This window comes from Nerophis lumbriciformis, linkage group LG01 (genome assembly GCF_033978685.3).
Source record: "Nerophis lumbriciformis linkage group LG01, RoL_Nlum_v2.1, whole genome shotgun sequence".
Classification (NCBI taxonomy): Eukaryota; Metazoa; Chordata; class Actinopteri; order Syngnathiformes; family Syngnathidae; genus Nerophis; species Nerophis lumbriciformis.
In genome coordinates this window covers 71,315,001-71,332,500 of record NC_084548.2, presented here as the reverse complement: position 1 = coordinate 71,332,500, position 17,500 = coordinate 71,315,001, and the positions used below count along the sequence as shown (strand labels likewise).

Here is a 17,500-nt window from a genome sequence, read left to right as displayed (position 1 = left end):
CTTCCCCACTCACAGTGCGACTTTGCTGGGTGCGTTGTGGACATGTCGGGCACCCCCGGACTCGGGTGAGACGCGGCGGGACTTGTGGGACTCGAACCTGGGTGTGATTTTTGCTCATTTACGGGACTTTTGCCAACTTTTCCAACTTTTTTCCCCCACTCACAGTATGACTTTGCTGGGTGCGTTGTGGACATGTCAGGCACCCCCGGACTCGGGTGGGACGCGGCGGGACTTGTGGGACTCTAACCTGGGTGTGATTTTTGATCATTTTCGGGACTTTTGCCAACTTTTACAACTTTTCTTCCCCACTCACAGTGCGACTTTGCTGGGTACGTTGTGGACATGTCGGGCACCCCCGGACTCGGGTGGGACGCGGCGGGACTTGTGGGACTCGAACCTGGGTGTGATTTTTGCTCATTTTCGGGACTTTTGCCAACTTTTCCAACTTTTTTCCCCCACTCACAGTGTGACTTTGCTGGGTGCGTTGTGGACATGTCAGGCACCCCCGGACTCGGGTGGGACGCGGCGGGACTTGTGGGACTCTAACCTGGGTGTGATTTTTGATCATTTTCGGGACTTTTGCCAACTTTTCTTCCCCACTCACAGTGCGACTTTGCTGGGTGCGTTGTGGACATGTCGGGCACCCCCGGACTCGGGTGGGACGCGGCGGGACTTGTGGGACTCTAACCTGGGTGTGCTTTTTGATCATTTTCGGGACTTTAGCCAACTTTTCCAACTTCTTCCCCCACTCACAGTGTGACTTTGCTGGGTGAGTTGTGGACATGTCGGGCACCCCCGGGTTCGGGTGGAACGCGGCGGGACTTGTGGGACTCTAACCTGGGTGTGATTTTTGATAAATTTCGGTACTTTTGCCAACTTTTCTTCCCCACTCACAGTGCGACTTTGCTGGGTGCGTTGTGGACATGTCGGGCACCCCCGGCCGGACTCGGGTGGGACGCGGCGGGACTTGTGGGACTCGAACCTGGGTGTGATTTTTGCTCATTTTCGGGACTTTTGCCAACTTTTCCAACTTTTTTCCCCCACTCACAGTGCGACTTTGCTGGGTGCGTTTTGGACATGTCGGGGACCCCCGGACTCGGGTGGGACGCGGCGGGACTTGTGGGACTCGAACCTGGGTGTGATTTTTGCTCATTTACGGGACTTTTGCCAACTTTTCCAACTTTTTTCCCCCACTCACAGTGTGACTTTGCTGGGTGCGTTGTGGACATGTCAGGTACCCCCGGACTCGGGTGGGACGCGGCGGGACTTGTGGGACTCTAACCTGGGTGTGATTTTTGATCATTTTCGGGACTTTTGCCAACTTTTACAACTTTTCTTCCCCACTCACAGTGCGACTTTGCTGGGTACGTTGTGGACATGTCGGGCACCCCCGGACTCGGGTGGGACGCGGCGGGACTTGTGGGACTCGAACCTGGGTGTGATTTTTGCTCATTTTCGGGACTTTTGCCAACTTTTCCAACTTTTTTCCCCCACTCACAGTGTGACTTTGCTGGGTGCGTTGTGGACATGTCAGGCACCCCCGGACTCGGGTGGGACGCGGCGGGACTTGTGGGACTCTAACCTGGGTGTGATTTTTGATCATTTTCGGGACTTTTGCCAACTTTTCTTCCCCACTCACAGTGCGACTTTGCTGGGTGCGTTGTGGACATGTCGGGCACCCCCGGACTCGGGTGGGACGCGGCGGGACTTGTGGGACTCTAACCTGGGTGTGCTTTTTGATCATTTTCGGGACTTTAGCCAACTTTTCCAACTTCTTCCCCCACTCACAGTGTGACTTTGCTGGGTGAGTTGTGGACATGTCGGGCACCCCCGGGTTCGGGTGGAACGCGGCGGGACTTGTGGGACTCTAACCTGGGTGTGATTTTTGATAAATTTCGGTACTTTTGCCAACTTTTCTTCCCCACTCACAGTGCGACTTTGCTGGGTGCGTTGTGGACATGTCGGGCACCCCCGGCCGGACTCGGGTGGGACGCGGCGGGACTTGTGGGACTCGAACCTGGGTGTGATTTTTGCTCATTTTCGGGACTTTTGCCAACTTTTCCAACTTTTTTCCCCCACTCACAGTGCGACTTTGCTGGGTGCGTTTTGGACATGTCGGGGACCCCGGAACTCTGGGTGTGATTTTTGATCATTTTGTGGACTTTTGCTATGCATGCCTTCTCCCCGCTACGTTGATGTGTGCTGCTGCAAAAGTCCCAAGAGGGCGTTTTTATATATGTGTACCGGTATATATATATATATATATATATATATATACACACATCCATTTTCTACCGCTTGTTCCTTTTGAGGTCGCTGGAGCCTATCTTAGCTGCATTCGGGCGGTAGGCGGGGCACAGTATAAACATACACACACACACACACACACACACACACACACACACACACACAGTATATATATGCATATATATATATATATACATATATATATATATATATATATATATATATATATATATATATATATAAACATTATATTTTCTTTTTTGGAAAAATATACAGAAAAAAGAACACATTTATCCAGTTGTATCTTTGGCCTTAAAAAAAACAAAAACAAGCCCTGAATATTTGAAGAATAATACTAGGAGATAAATGTGTCTTTTAGAGTGTGCATCACTCAAAATCAATAGAGTTCTTGCTGGGAGGACAATATAGGTCAGGACATACAGTTTATGATATGTGAGAGACAGAGTGCTGCCAAGAAAAGTTCAGGAAACAGGAAATGGCACCACCACATGGTCATCTAGGGACAGTCTATGACCTCACTGTGAGAGAGACTACTATATAATGTGGCAGGTAAAAGCATACATTATAGAGTCAGTGACGTCAATCGACTCTTTAAATAAGACTTCCTGTTGGCGGCCGGGAAAGCCGCACATTCCAGAAATTCTCACGTGTGTCACATGCACAGAGTGGAGTGCAGTCATGGCCTCCAAGCAACAAACGGAGCTTCTTGACGGACAACAAGAGGAAAAGCCCCCAAGCAGGTTACAAGTGCAGCAGGCTGGGGAGCACATCAAGGAAATCCGTATTTACGCTGCAGGAAGCGCATCAAGTTGAATTTCAACAGAGCTCTTCCTGGCGTTCAAAGAACGGGTGCCATCGAGGACACAAATGTGCGATGACATCTGACCTGTGACCCCGGCAAAGAGCGACAAACAAAAAAGGGAGATGCTCTGCCTTGAATAAGTGACGTGGGAAAGTAGGCATGGGAGCAAATCAATCGTCGTCGAGAACATTTCAAGTATTTGAACAGGATGCAAATAAAAGTGTGACGCAAGCGCTAAAAATCTGTGGCTTTTAACAATTCCCACTATGAATAATATCATATTTAACATCAATGCTCTCATTATAGCCATTATTTCCCAAAGTCTAACTTCAGCCAGGATTTGGAGTGCATTAGAAAGTGAAAATGAAATGCAGCTCACATTGAGCACGTGATCATTTATAAACATATATTGTAGAACACAACCAATGTTGGAATAGTGCTCATCTGCTGAGTCAGTATTACGATTGCTGTTGGGTTGATGGTAAACAGCAGTACGACAAGTACAACACACTTTAAAGTGCATGCAGAGCCAGAGAAGTCTCAGCGCCTCTCCCGAAAACCTTCCGGGACAAATTTTCTCCCGAAAATCTCCCGAAATTCAGGCGGAGCTGGAGGCCACGTCCCCTCCAGCTCCATGCGGACCTGAGTGACGTGTTGACAGCCTGTTCACGCGTCTGCTTTCCCACAATATAAACAGCTAATGATCGAGGGCGAGTTCTTGGTTTCTTATGTGGATTTATTGTTAGGCAGTTTCATTAACGTCCTCCCAGCGCGGTAACAACACACAACAATAGCAGTCAAGTTTTCGTCTGCCGTAAAGCAGTTCGTCTGCCTTTAAACAGCAATGTTGTGACACTTTTAAACAGGACAATACTGCCATCTACTGTACATGCATATGTGACCCACCCATAATGTGTCACATTTTTGTGTTGATTTATTTAATTTATTTTGTGGTTTGAATTCGTTTTTGGAGCTGTCGTTCCACATTTATCAGTATTCACATTGGTCAGTAGGGGGCAGTAGGGCGTTTCTTCCCAATTGAATGCTATCACCTGCAGACCAAAAGTGTCTTGTCATTCTGATGAGAACGACCAGTCTGTGAACAATTGAAACGTCCTGTGTGCTTTTTCCTCCTGTATAACAGGTTAGTTTTGGTGAATCAACTCACTGAATAATATCCATGTGATCTTTATAAGTTTAAGTACACATTCTGATGGTGGAGCCTAACTCTAAAGTGTTTGTGAGTTGTAGTTTGTATTTGTGAATGAATCCAGTGCACAGCTGCAGTAATCAATACAAAAAGGCGACGTGAGTACGCAATGTTTATGTAGGAACTTCTGATCCTAATTCAGACTCCCAAATTAGAGCTCCCGTTTTCTTATTGATTTTATAATGTATATTTGTATAATGTGTGTGTTCTGAAATAGTGAGATTTAGTTTTTTTGGTGGTACTCGAAACCTTTCTGGGTACCTGCGAAAGGGTGTTCAGCATGGTTCGAAAAATACTGACAGAGAATAGAACAAGGATGGACAATTCAACCCTTAACTCAACAATGAGTAGATGAGTGTTATGTGTGTGTATATGTGTAAATAAATGAACACTGAAATTCAAGTATTTCTTTTATTATTTATATATATATATATATATATATATATATATATATATATATATAGCTAGAATTCACTGAAAGTCAAGTATTTCTTATATATATATATATATCTTAACCACGCCCCCAACCACGCCCTCCGCCCCACCCCCGACCATGCCCCCCACCCCCCGAAATCGGAGGTCTCAAGGTTGGCAAGTATGGTGACCACTGCCTTACTTTAAAGACTATTATATACTATTAACAGTAGTTTAATTCTTTTTACACTTGTATGACAGCTAACAATGTTAAAATGTGACTTAAAATGTACTAGTAAAGCTTTTATAGTGGATACAGTTTGACCCTGGAACAGATTGTTTGTATTTGCACGACTTGCTTTGTAAAAAATAATTATATGGCTGTACCTCATCGGGGCTGGCGGCCTGGTACACCCTGCAGGTGTCCTCGTAGTGCTGCTCGGCCTCCGCCTGGTCCGTCACGCCGTTGGACTCGTACGTTGGCGTCACGTTGTGCACCAGGGCGATGGCCTTCACCGCCTCGTGAACTCGACTGCTGATGGTCTTGCGAACCTTGGTGGCCGCCGGGGTCCTGGAGGCCGGGAGGTCATGGGTGGGCTGAGGAGTAAGATGGATGTGCAAAAAAGGTAACTTTACAGCTGTTAAATCTTGTTTACACTTCTGTGGCAGTGATGAAATATGACCTTACACTAGGGATATTACCTTTCTTACTGATATCCGATATGCTGATTACACAACCCTTCATTTATGATACCACGGACATAATATTTTATTAGAGCGTATCAAAACACGTATTGGTATGTCAGACTTAGCTTTGTTGTGGTTTAACTCTTATCTTACTGACAGGATGCAGTGCGTCTCCCATAATAATGTGACCTCGGACTATGTTAAGGTAACGTGCGGAGTTCCTCAGGGTTCGGTTCTTGGCCCTGCACTCTTTAGTATTTACATGCTGCCGCTAGGCGACATCATACGCAAATACGGTGTTAGCTTTCATTGCTATGCTGATGACACCCAACTCTACATGCCCCTAAAGCTGACCAACACGCCGGATTGTAGTCAGCTGGAGGCGTGTCTTAATGAAATTAAACAATGGATGTCCGCTAACTTCTTGCAACTCAACGCCAAGAAAACGGAAATGCTGATTATCGGTCCTGCTAAACACCGACATTTATTTAATAATACCACCTTAACATTTGACAACCAAACAATTACACAAGGCGAATCAGTAAAGAATCTGGGTATTATCTTCCACCCAACTCTCTCCTTTGAGTCACACATTAAGAGTGTTACTAAAACGGCCTTCTTTCATCTCCGTAATATCGCTAAAATTCGTTCTATTTCATCCACTAGCGACGCTGAGATCATTATTCATGCGTTCGTTACGTCTCGTCTCGACTACTGTAACGTATTATTTTCGGGTCTCCCTATGTCTAGCATTAAAAGACTACAATTGGTACAAAATGCGGCTGCTAGACTTTTGACAAGAACAAGAAAGTTTGATCATATTACGCCTATACTGTATATACCTTTATATACATATATACATACCTATACTGGCTCACCTGCACTGGCTTCCTGTGCACTTAAGATGTGACTTTAAGGTTTTACTACTTACGTATAAAATACTACACGGTCTAGCTCCGTCCTATCTTGTCGATTGCATTGTACCATATGTCCCGGCAAGAAATCTGCGTTCAAAGAACTTCGGCTTATTAGTGATTCCCAGAGCCCAAAAAAAGTCTGCGGGCTATAGAGCGTTTTCTATTGGGGCTCCAGTACTATGGAATGCCCTCCCGGTAACAATTAGAGATGCTACCTCAGTAGAAGCATTTAAGTCCCATCTTAAAACTCATTTGTATACTCTAGCCTTTAAATAGCCCCCCTGTTAGACCAGTTGATCTGCCGTTTCTTTTCTTCTCTCCTCTGCTCCCCTCTATCCCTTGTGGAGGAGGGGTGGGCACAGGTCCGGTGGCCATGGATGAAATGCTGGCTGTCCAGAGTCGGGACCCGGGGTGGACCGCTCGCCTGTGCATCGGCTGGGAACATCTCTGCGCTGCTGACCCGTCTCCGCTCGGGATGGTGTCCTGCTGGCCCCACTATGGACTGGACTCTTACTATTATGTTAGATCCACTATGGACTGGACTCTCACAATATTATGTCAGACCCACTCGACATCCATTGCTTTCGGTCTCCCCTTGCCCTTATGTGGGCTTTGTACCGAGGATGTCATTGTGGCTTGTGCAGCCCTTTGAGACACTTGTGATTTAGGGCTATATAAATAAACATTGATTGATTGATTGATTGACTGACATACTAGCAGCAAGCTTGTTGCTTTGTGGAGTCTGACACTGTGCATGCCGATATCAGTATCAATTAGCACATTTGTAGGCTGATATTGTGGCTGACCGATATTCAAGATTCAAGATTCAAGATGCTTTTTTTATTGTCCATTCTTTAAAGGGGAACATTATCACCAGACCTATGTAAGCGTCAATATATACCTTGATGTTGCAGAAAAAAGACCATATATTTTTTTAACCGATTTCCGAACTCTAAATGGGTGAATTTTGGCGAATTAAACGCCTTTCTAATATTCGCTCTCGGAAGCAATCTGCCATTTTCTCAAACACATTACAAACACCGAATCAAATCAGCTCTGTTATTTTCCGTTTTTTCGACTGTTTTCCGTACCTTGGAGACATCATGCCTCGTCGGTGTGTTGTCGGAGGGTGTAACAACACGAACAGGGACGGATTCAAGTTGCACCAGTGGCCCAAAGATGCGAAAATGGCAAGAAATTGGACGTTTGTTCCGCACACTTTACCGACGAAAGCTATGCTACGACAGAGATGGCAAGAATGTGTGGATATCCTGCGACACTCAAAGCAGATGCATTTCCAACGATAAAAGTCAAAGAAATCTGCCGCCAGACCCCCATTGAATCTGCCGGAGTGTGTGAGCTATTCAGGGACAAAGGACCTCGGTAGCACGGCAAGCAATGGCGGCAGTTTGTCCCCGCAGACGAGCGAGCTAAACCCCCCTGGATGTCTTGGCTCACACCGTCCCTTATGCTACCGAAGATGATCAAGAGAAGAATATCGACCCTAGCTTCCCTGGCCTGCTGACATCAACTCCAAAACTGGACAGATCAGCGTTCAGGAAAAGAGAGCGGATGAGGGTATGTCTACACCAGTGACGTGCGGTGAGGTTGATGGCTGGTGAGGCACTGACTTCATCACAGTCAGATTTACAAACATATGAACCCTAAAGAGTATCTTATTCACCATTTGATTGGCAGCAGTTAACGGGTTATGTTTAAAAGCTCATACCAGCATTCTTCCCTGCTTGGCACTCAGCATCAAGGCTTGGAATTGGAGGTTAAATCACCAAAAATGATTCCCGGGCGCGGCGCCGCTGCTGCCCACTGCTCCCCTCACCTCCCAGGGGGTGATCAAGGGGATGGGTCAAATGCAGAAGACAAATTTCATTACACCTAGTGTGTGTGTGACAATCATTGGTACTTTAACTTAACTTTAACTTTACACATACAAACTGTAGCACACAAAAAAGCACATTTAATAAAAAAAAACGTTATTATGGTCTTACCTTTACTTATAAATGAAGTCCACAACTAAAGCCCTCACTTAAACTTTCCACGTGCAAGATTGAATCTATTTAAAAAAGTGTAACCGAGGGTTTATAAATGTCACCTATACTGTATGAAACTACAAAATAACAAACACGGAGGCTCCAGTTTACACGAGGACCACTTTATTTACCTTCTTTCAAAAACTTCCGCTCCACCACATGTCATCACTTCTGCTCTTAGCGCCTTCAAAATAAGAGCTCGAGGCATATACTGTATAACAGCGCATAACAGGAACTTAACATCACAAAGAGGAAAGCCCATAAAAATAGGTTACAAAAGTTATTTAATAAGAAGCCAAAAAGTGCAAAAACAATAATGTTCGTGTTGGAGGAGTTGTGAATTAGGTACACCTGCAGTCTGCAGGTGTACCTAATGTTGTGGCCCTGCAGTCATTCACAACTCCTCCAACACGAACATTATTGTTTTTGCACTTTTTGGCTTCTTATGAAATAACTTTTTAAAATAGATTCAATCTTGCACGTGGAAAGTTTAAGTGTGGGCTTTAAATGATAAATGATAAATGGGTTGTACTTGTATAGCGCTTTTCTACCTTCAAGGTACTCAAAGCGCTTTGACACTACTTCCACATTTACCCATTCACACACACATTCACACACTGATGGAGGGAGCTGCCATGCAAGGCGCTAACCAGCACCCATCAGGAGCAAGGGTGAAGTGTCTTGCTCAGGACACAACGGACATGACGAGGTTGGTACTAGGTGGGGATTGAACCAGGGACCCTCGGGTTGCGCACGGCCACTCTACCACTGCGCCATGCCGTCCCTTTAGTTGATATAACAATTCTACGGCGGGGGTGCCGGAGGCGGGGCTACTGGAGCCTCAGCCAGTGCGTCTTTTGCAGCCGTTTTATGATCGCTCAGCACAAGAAATACGTTACACACATACAGTTGTTGACAAAATACACTGTACATTATATACCTCAGCTAACTAAACCATGGAAATGTATAATATAATTCATATAGCAATACAGTCTCACTGCACAGCAGGCCAGCAGTTAGCCGAGTCCGGAATCCATGTTGAGGCACTGAGTGACGTGCCTCAACTGGCTGCTGTTCACCGCACCGTCTCTTCTCAGTATTTGAACGGCAAATGTGAAAATTCAGCGATTTTGAATACAAATAATCTAAAACTGGTGAAGTTAATTGGAAAATAGCTGTACAGTATAATCACTGGATACATAAAACAATTTAAATTTTTTTTTCTTTTTACATTTTTTTTCTTTCCATGATGGCAGGTGAGGCCCCGCCTCACCTGCCTCTAGTGACTGCACGTCACTGGTCTACAGACTATATTAATTGGTGAAAACTTTATTCATTACTCGCGGTTTTACGTAAATTATTATACATAAACTGTGTTTACCAATAATTTAGCTTAAAAACATTACAACACTTAAAAACAAACACATACCAATCGTTGGTTAGAAGGCGATCGCCGAATTCGTCCTCGCTTTCTCCCGTCGTGTCGTTTTCGTCGTTTTCGCTTGCATACGGTTCAAACCGCTATGGCTCAATAGCTTCAGTTTCTTCTTCAATTTCGCTTAAGCCGCTGAAATCCGAGTCTGAATCCGAGCTAATGTCGCTACCTTGCCGTTCTATCCGCCATGTTTTTTTGTATCGGCATCACTATGTGACGTCACAGGAAAATGGACGGGTGTATATAACGATGGTTAAAATCAGGCACTTTGAAGCTTTTTTTAGGGATATTGCGTGATGGGTAAAATTTTGAAAAAAACTTCGAAAAATAAAATAAGCCACTGGGAACTGATTTTTAATGGTTTTAACCCTTCTGAAATTGTGATAATGTTCCCCTTTAACATGTACAAAACACATAAGAACTTGAAATTTCATTTTCGGCACAGTCCCACTAAGAGCAGACATACATTACAGGGGGACAAGACGGGACCGCCAACGGTTCCGCCACTTACAGCGCTCCTTAAAAAAGGTGGGAAAAAGGTAACATTGGGAAAAGGGGAAGAGCATACTTGCCAACCTTGAGACCTCCGATTTCGGGAGGTGGGGGGTGGGGGCGTGGTCGGGGGTGGGGCGGGGCGTGGTTGGGGGCGTGGTTAAGAGGGGAGGAGTATATTGACAGCTAGAATTCCCAAGTCAAGTATTTCATATATATATATATATATATATATAGAGATATCTACATCCTGAAAATATGCAAACAAAACTGTGTTTAGATAATTGATACTTCAAACTTGCATAAATAAATATTAAGGAATATAACATAACTTGGCTTTTGAGAGTTTCAAAATGTAATGAATAAAATGCTAAAGTTGTTGATAAACAAGCAATTATTTTAATAATTAAATATGGTCATTTTAAATGAATTATTATGATCATTTAAAATCAATTATTTCAAATATGTTTATTTTAATGTATAATTCTATGGCTCGATGTAATAAGGAGTCAGGAAAAAATAAAAATAAAAATACAATTAATTTGGTTGTTTTTAGCAAAATATAGTAAACATGTATTTAGTTTTTGTTTTTTTTAGTTAATAAATATATTTATTTTTAGGTAAGACATAATAATACAATTTATCTCTAGTCTGGATGATTTAGTTCTTGTCACCCTGTTGTCCTCCAGTCATGAAAAAAGTCTGTCCTCACTCAGGTCCGCAAGGAGCTGGAGGGGGCGTGGCCTCCAGCTCCGGCTGAAAATCGGGAGATTTTCGGGAGAATATTTGTCCCGGGAGGTTTTCGGGAGAGGCGCTGAATTTCGGGAGTCTCCCGGAAAATTCGGGAGGGTTGGCAAGTATGGGGAAGAGTAAAACAAGTATCAGTCTAAGACTGGACCCTTGGGAGGGGTCCAGACTGAGTCCAAGGAAAAAACCTCACATAGGATAGCACACATAAACATGATTCATGTAATCACAACAACTCGCAACAGAGGGGGGGGATTTGGGGCCCTGGAGGCCGGCTGCCGCTATAAAGCGCTACTCAGCCGTCCACAACCCCGGAGGAATTAAGCAGTAGTGAAGGCGTTGATTGGGGGAGGGGCGGGTGCGTGCATGTATGCCCAATTAACGATTATCGTAGACCAGGGGTGCTCATTACGTCGATCGCGAGCAACCGGTCGATCTCGGAGGGTGTGTCAGTCGATCACCAGCCAGGCATTAAAGAAATAGTCCTAAAAATGAGCGATCATAAATCTTCACTATGACGTCACTTTCGTCACTTGATTGACATTCACGGCACCCGAGGGTCTTCTGAGATGACGCTGGCTGCTGCCAGCTCATTAAAATTACCGACTGGAAGGCGAGAAACACTTTATTTCAACAGACTCTGGCGCCGTACCTGTCGTCAAAACTCCAAAGACCGACTGCACAGTTGCGCTAACAAAACAAGAGTCTCAGAAAGCTGGCGTGCACAAGCTAGCAAGCTACGGAGTTTGCCGACAATGTATTTCTTGTAAAGTGTATACAAAGGAGTACGGAAGCTGGACAAATAAGATGCCAAAAACCAACCACTTTCATGTGGTATTGGACAGAAAGGAGGACTTTCTTCTCCTCCATTCGAAAATGCGGACGTTTTTAGCACCACTGTCTGATTCCAATCAATGCAAGTCATCAGAATCAGGTAATACACCAACTTATATTCTTGTCTTCATGAAAGAAAGGAATCTATATGAGTTAAACATGCCTGTATTATCTTTAAACACCTTAACTTGTTAACAATATTAACTATATGTGTTAAACATGCTTGCATTATCTTTAAACACCTTTAACTTATTAACAATATTAACTATATGTGTTAAACATGCTTGTATTATCATTAAACACCTTTAACTTGTTAACAATATTAACTATATGTATTAAACATGCTTGTATTATCTTTAAACACCTTAACTTGTTAACAATATTAACTATATGTGTTAAACATGCCTGTATTATCTTTAAACACCTTAACTTGTTAACAATATTAACAATATGTGTTAAACATGCTTGCATTATCTTTAAACACTTTTAACTTATTAACAATATTAACTATATGTGTTAAACATGCTTGTATTATCATTAAACACCTTTAACTTGTTAACAATATTAACTATATGTATTAAACATGCCTGTATTATCTTTAAACACCTTAACTTGTTAACAATATTAACTATATGTGTTAAACATGCCTGTATTATCTTTAAACACCTTAACTTGTTAACAATATTAACGATATGTGTTAAACATGCTTGCATTATCTTTAAACACCTTTAACTTATTAACAATATTAACTATATGTGTTAAACATGCTTGTATTATCATTAAACACCTTTAACTTGTTAACAATATTAACTATATGTATTAAACATGCCTGTATTATCTTTAAACACCTTAACTTGTTAACAATATTAACTATATGTGTTAAACATGCTTGCATTATCTTTAAACACCTTTAACTTATTAACAATATTAACTATATGTGTTAAACATGCTTGTATTATCTTTAAACGCCTTTAACTTATTAACAATATTAACTATATGTGTTAAACATGCTTGCATTATCTTTAAACACCTTTAATTTATTAACAATATTAACTTTGTGTTAAACATGATTGCATTATCATTAAACACCTTTAATTTATTAACAATATTAACTATGTGTGCTAAACATGCTTGCATTATCATTAAACACCTTTAACTTATTAACAAAAACATATATTTCATAAATAAGTAAATATAAATGATATATATGAATGAGGTAGATCCCCACGACTTGATCAATTGAAAAGTAGCTCGCCTGCAGAAAAAGTGTGAGCACCCCTGTCGTAGACTGTAGACTTAAAAAAAGCTTCTAAGCTGGCAAGCTTGACCCTGTAAGAAATTAATTCAGTTTTCCTATGGGAATATTTTCAATTGAAGGTAAACTACTGTAATTAATGGCCAAAACATCCACAGTTCAAATATAAAATGATATTGGAAAAAAAATTACATAAATCCATCAATAATTAAAGTACATTTTCCACATGATCAATTCAAAGACATATGTCACAAACTCCAGCTCTAATCACGAAAATAAGGACAACCAGATGTTTCAACTAAATATGAACAATTGACTGGAGTTGCACTGTTTGGCCTTTCTATTTTTAGCCCCTGGTTTACTGCAGAGGTTAATGGCAGTGGCGTTGTTAAAGGAGTCCTGGCAGAATTCTGCTTTTGGGCTTTCCTGCTTCCATAACCTTTGGTGTCAAGGGGGACCAAGACTATGATGGGAGGTCAAGAAGCATTGGGAACAGGGACCAAGTGTCAGTTCAGGAAGACACGATTGGTCCACGCATGAGGGAACACAAAGTCGCTTCCCTCCCGTCTCCTTGGTTTACGGCCGTTATGTTCGAGCACGCCGTCACTGTCACCATGGTTGTCTTTTTGTAATCTTTATTTGAATAACAATGTCATATAAAAGATTACATACAAAACAAAACAGTATTTTTTTGTGAAACCGTACAGATCCATACAGAAACCTGAACCATGTGCTCAGAAGCCTCAAATGGCAAGGAAATGTTATCTTTTTCTTACGACTTTATGTACAAAACCCAAAACCAGTTCAGTCGGCACGTTGTGTAAATGGTAAATAAAAACAAAATACAATGATTTACAAATCATTTTCAACTTATATTCAATTGAATAGACTGCAAAGACAAGATATTTAACGTTCAAACTGCGAAAAAAAAATTTTTTTTGCAAATAATCATTAACTTGAATTTAATGGCAGCAAAACATTGCAAAAAAGTTGTCACAGGGGCATGTTCACCACTGTGTTACATGGCCTTTCCCTTTAACAACACTCAGTAAACGTTTGGGAACTGAGGAGACACATTTTTGAAGCTTTTTAAGCCTTATACGTTGGCTTTAAGCTAGCGCAGGGGTCGGCAACCCGCGGCTCCTCTTTGATCACTCTGATGCGGCTCAGCAGCTTACTTGCTGAACCCCCCAATTTTCCCGTGAGACTTCCGGATTTCAGTACCTCTCGCAGAGAACTCCCGGGATTAATATTCACCGATTTTCACCCTTACAGCTATAATAAGGGCGTGCCATGATGGTACAACATTAGGCGCTCTCTACAATCTGTATTAACAGCATACCAGCCCATCAATTGTTATACAATACACATCTTCTGCTTGCACACGTACGTGACAGCAAGGCATACTTGGTCAACAACCACACAGGTTACACTGACGGTGACCATATAAAACAACTTTAACACTCTTACTAATAATGCGCCACACTTTGAACCAAAACCAAACAAGAATGACAAACACATTTCGGGAGAACATCTGCACCTTAACACAACATAAACACAACAGGACAAACACCCAGAATCCCAGGCCAGCCCTGACTCTTCCGGGCTACATTATACACCCCTGCTACCACCAAACCCCGCCCCCACCCCAACCCTGCTCCCTCACACATCAACCCCCCCCCCCTCTCTGTGCGTCGGTTGAGGTGGGCGGGGTTTGGTAGCGGGGGTGTATAATGTATCCCGGAAGAGTTAGGGCTGTATGGGATTCTGGGTATTTGTCCTGTTGTGTTTATGTTGTGTTACTATGCAGATGTTCTCCCGAAATGTGTTTGTCATTCTTGTTTGGTGTGGGTTCACAGTGTGGCGCATTATTAGTAAGAGTGTTATAGTTTTTTTTATATCGCCACCGTCAGTGTAACCTGTGTGGTTGTTGACCAAGTATGCTTTGCTGTCACCTACGTGAGCAAGCGGAATCACCATACAACGTGTGGCTGATTAGGCACGCTGGTTGTAGTGGTTGCTATATGCTGTACCATCACGGCACGCATGACGCTGGCAAGCACCATTCGTTTAAAACCCGCGTGCCGCACCAGCTTTCAAATTCCATATAAAGGCGTGGGCAGCGTGTCTGAGACCCCTGGCTTATACATAGCACAAAGCAAAAAGAAAACTTTGAATGCAGTGTTATTTAACTTAAAATTAAAAAAAAAATTTGCGGCTCCCATTGTTTTCTATAATTTGCGAAACTGGTCAAAATGGCTCTTTGACTGGTAAAGGTTGCCGACCCCTGAGCTAGCGGCATTAGAGCCAACCTTCATCCTGAATAAATGTATCGCTTTTTTTTCCCAGTTTATGATTTGTAGTTAATCCTACATGTATGTGCTTTCCTTGTGGAGAATATCAATAAACCATCTCAAGTCATTTTTTTCATCTCTAATTCAAAAGACTTGACATATTTGGCAAACTAAATTGCAACATTCAGCAAGGCCAGGATTTAGTGTAGCCCAGGGGTGCTCACACTTTTTCTGCAGGCGAGCTACTTTTCAATTGATCAAGTCGTGGGGATCTACCTCATTCATATATATCATTTACATTTACTTATTTATGAAATATATGTTTTTGTTAACAAGTTAAAGGTGTTTAATGATAATACAAGTATGTTTAATTCATATAGTTAATATTGTTAACAAGTAAAAGGTGTTTAAAGATAATGCAAGCATGTTTAACACATATAGTTAATATTGTTAAAAAATTAAAGGTGTTTAATGATAATACAAGTATGTTTAACACATATAGTTAATATTGTTAACAAGTTAAAGGTGTTTAATGATAATACAAGCATGTTTAACACATAGTTAATATTGTTAAAAAATTAAAGGTGTTTAATGATAATACAAGGATGTTTAATACATATAGTTAATATTGTTAACAACTTAAAGGTGTTTAAAGATAATACAAGCATGTTTAACACATATAGTTAATATTGTTAACAAGTTAAAGGTGTTTAAAGATAATACAAGCATGTTTAACACATATAGTTAATATTGTTAATAAGTTAAAGGTGTTTAAAGATAATACAAGTATGTTTAATACATATAGTTAATATTGTTAACAAGTTAAAGGTGTTTAAAGATAATGCAAGCATGTTTAACACATATAGTTAATATTGTTAATAAGTTAAAGGTGTTTAAAGATAATACAAGCATGTTTAACACATAGTTAATATTGTTAATAAGTTAAAGGTGTTTAAAGATAATACAAGCATGTTTAACACATAGTTAATATTGTTAATAAGTTAAAGGTGTTTAAAGATAATGCAAACATGTTTAACACATATAGTTAATATTGTTAACAAGTTAAAGGTGTTTAAAGATAATACAAGCATGTTTAACATATATAGATTCCTTTCTTTCATGAAGACAAGAATATAAGTTGGTGTATTACCTGATTGTGATGACTTGCATTGATTGGAATCAGACAGTAGTGCTGATAGTGTCCGCATTTTCGAATGGAGGAGAAAAAAGTCCTCCTTTCTGTCCAATACCACATGAAAGTGGTTGGTTTTTGGCATCTTATTTGTCCAGCTTCCGTACTCCTTTGTATACACTTTACAATAAATACATTGTCGGCAAACTCCGTAGCTTGCTAGCTTGTGCACGCCAGCTTTCTGAGACTCTTATTTTGTTAGCGCAACTGTGCAACTGTGCAGTCGGTCTTTGGAGTTTTGACGACAGGTACGGACGGCGCCAGAGTCTGTTGAAATAAAGTGTTTCTCGCCTTCCAGTCGGTAATTTTAATGAGCTGGCAGCAGCCAGCGTCATCTCAGAAGACCCTCGGGTGCCGTGAATGTCAATCAAGTGACGTCATAGTGAAGATTTATGATCGCTCATTTTTAGGACTATTTTTTTAATGCCTGGCTGGTGATCGACTGACACACCCTCCGAGATCGACCGGTAGCTCGCGATCGACGTAATGAGCACCCCTGGCCTGTTGCCTTCTAGAATAAGCAGTAACTGAAAAAAAGAGAAACACAATATAATAAAAAAATATATGTTATTACTAATAACTACTAAGACAGATTTGTTTTTAAATATATGTAAACATTTTTTAGCCGTTTTTTTTTTTTTTTTTTTAACATACGCATCAATGTCAATCAAATTAATCAAGACGTCATAAATATGATGATGTCATATTGACCACGCCCCTACCGCCACATAGATAGTGGCAATCTGGGGAAACCCTGAATGTGTGTCCCTAGCGTCTGTTTGTGAAAACTAAACTAGGGGTCCGATTCACTATTAGTAGTAGATATTGGTCTGATATCAGGATTATATCGTCTTGTATGTGGAATATAAGTGCAGATACAAGCAGTTTACTTGTGTAAAGCTGGA

General features: G+C 41.5%; 1 protein-coding gene across 2 annotated transcripts in view; it reads right to left on the bottom strand.

The window, feature by feature from the left end:
• atp9a (ATPase phospholipid transporting 9A) overlaps nt 1-17,500 on the bottom strand; it is a 217,676-nt gene that overhangs the window by 71,057 nt on the left and 129,119 nt on the right. For both annotated transcript variants that reach the window (XM_061925336.1, XM_061925343.1), the window contains exon 14: nt 5,082-5,291. In XM_061925336.1, the coding sequence (XP_061781320.1) occupies nt 5,082-5,291 (210 nt within the window). The remainder of the gene's footprint in view (nt 1-5,081; nt 5,292-17,500) is intronic.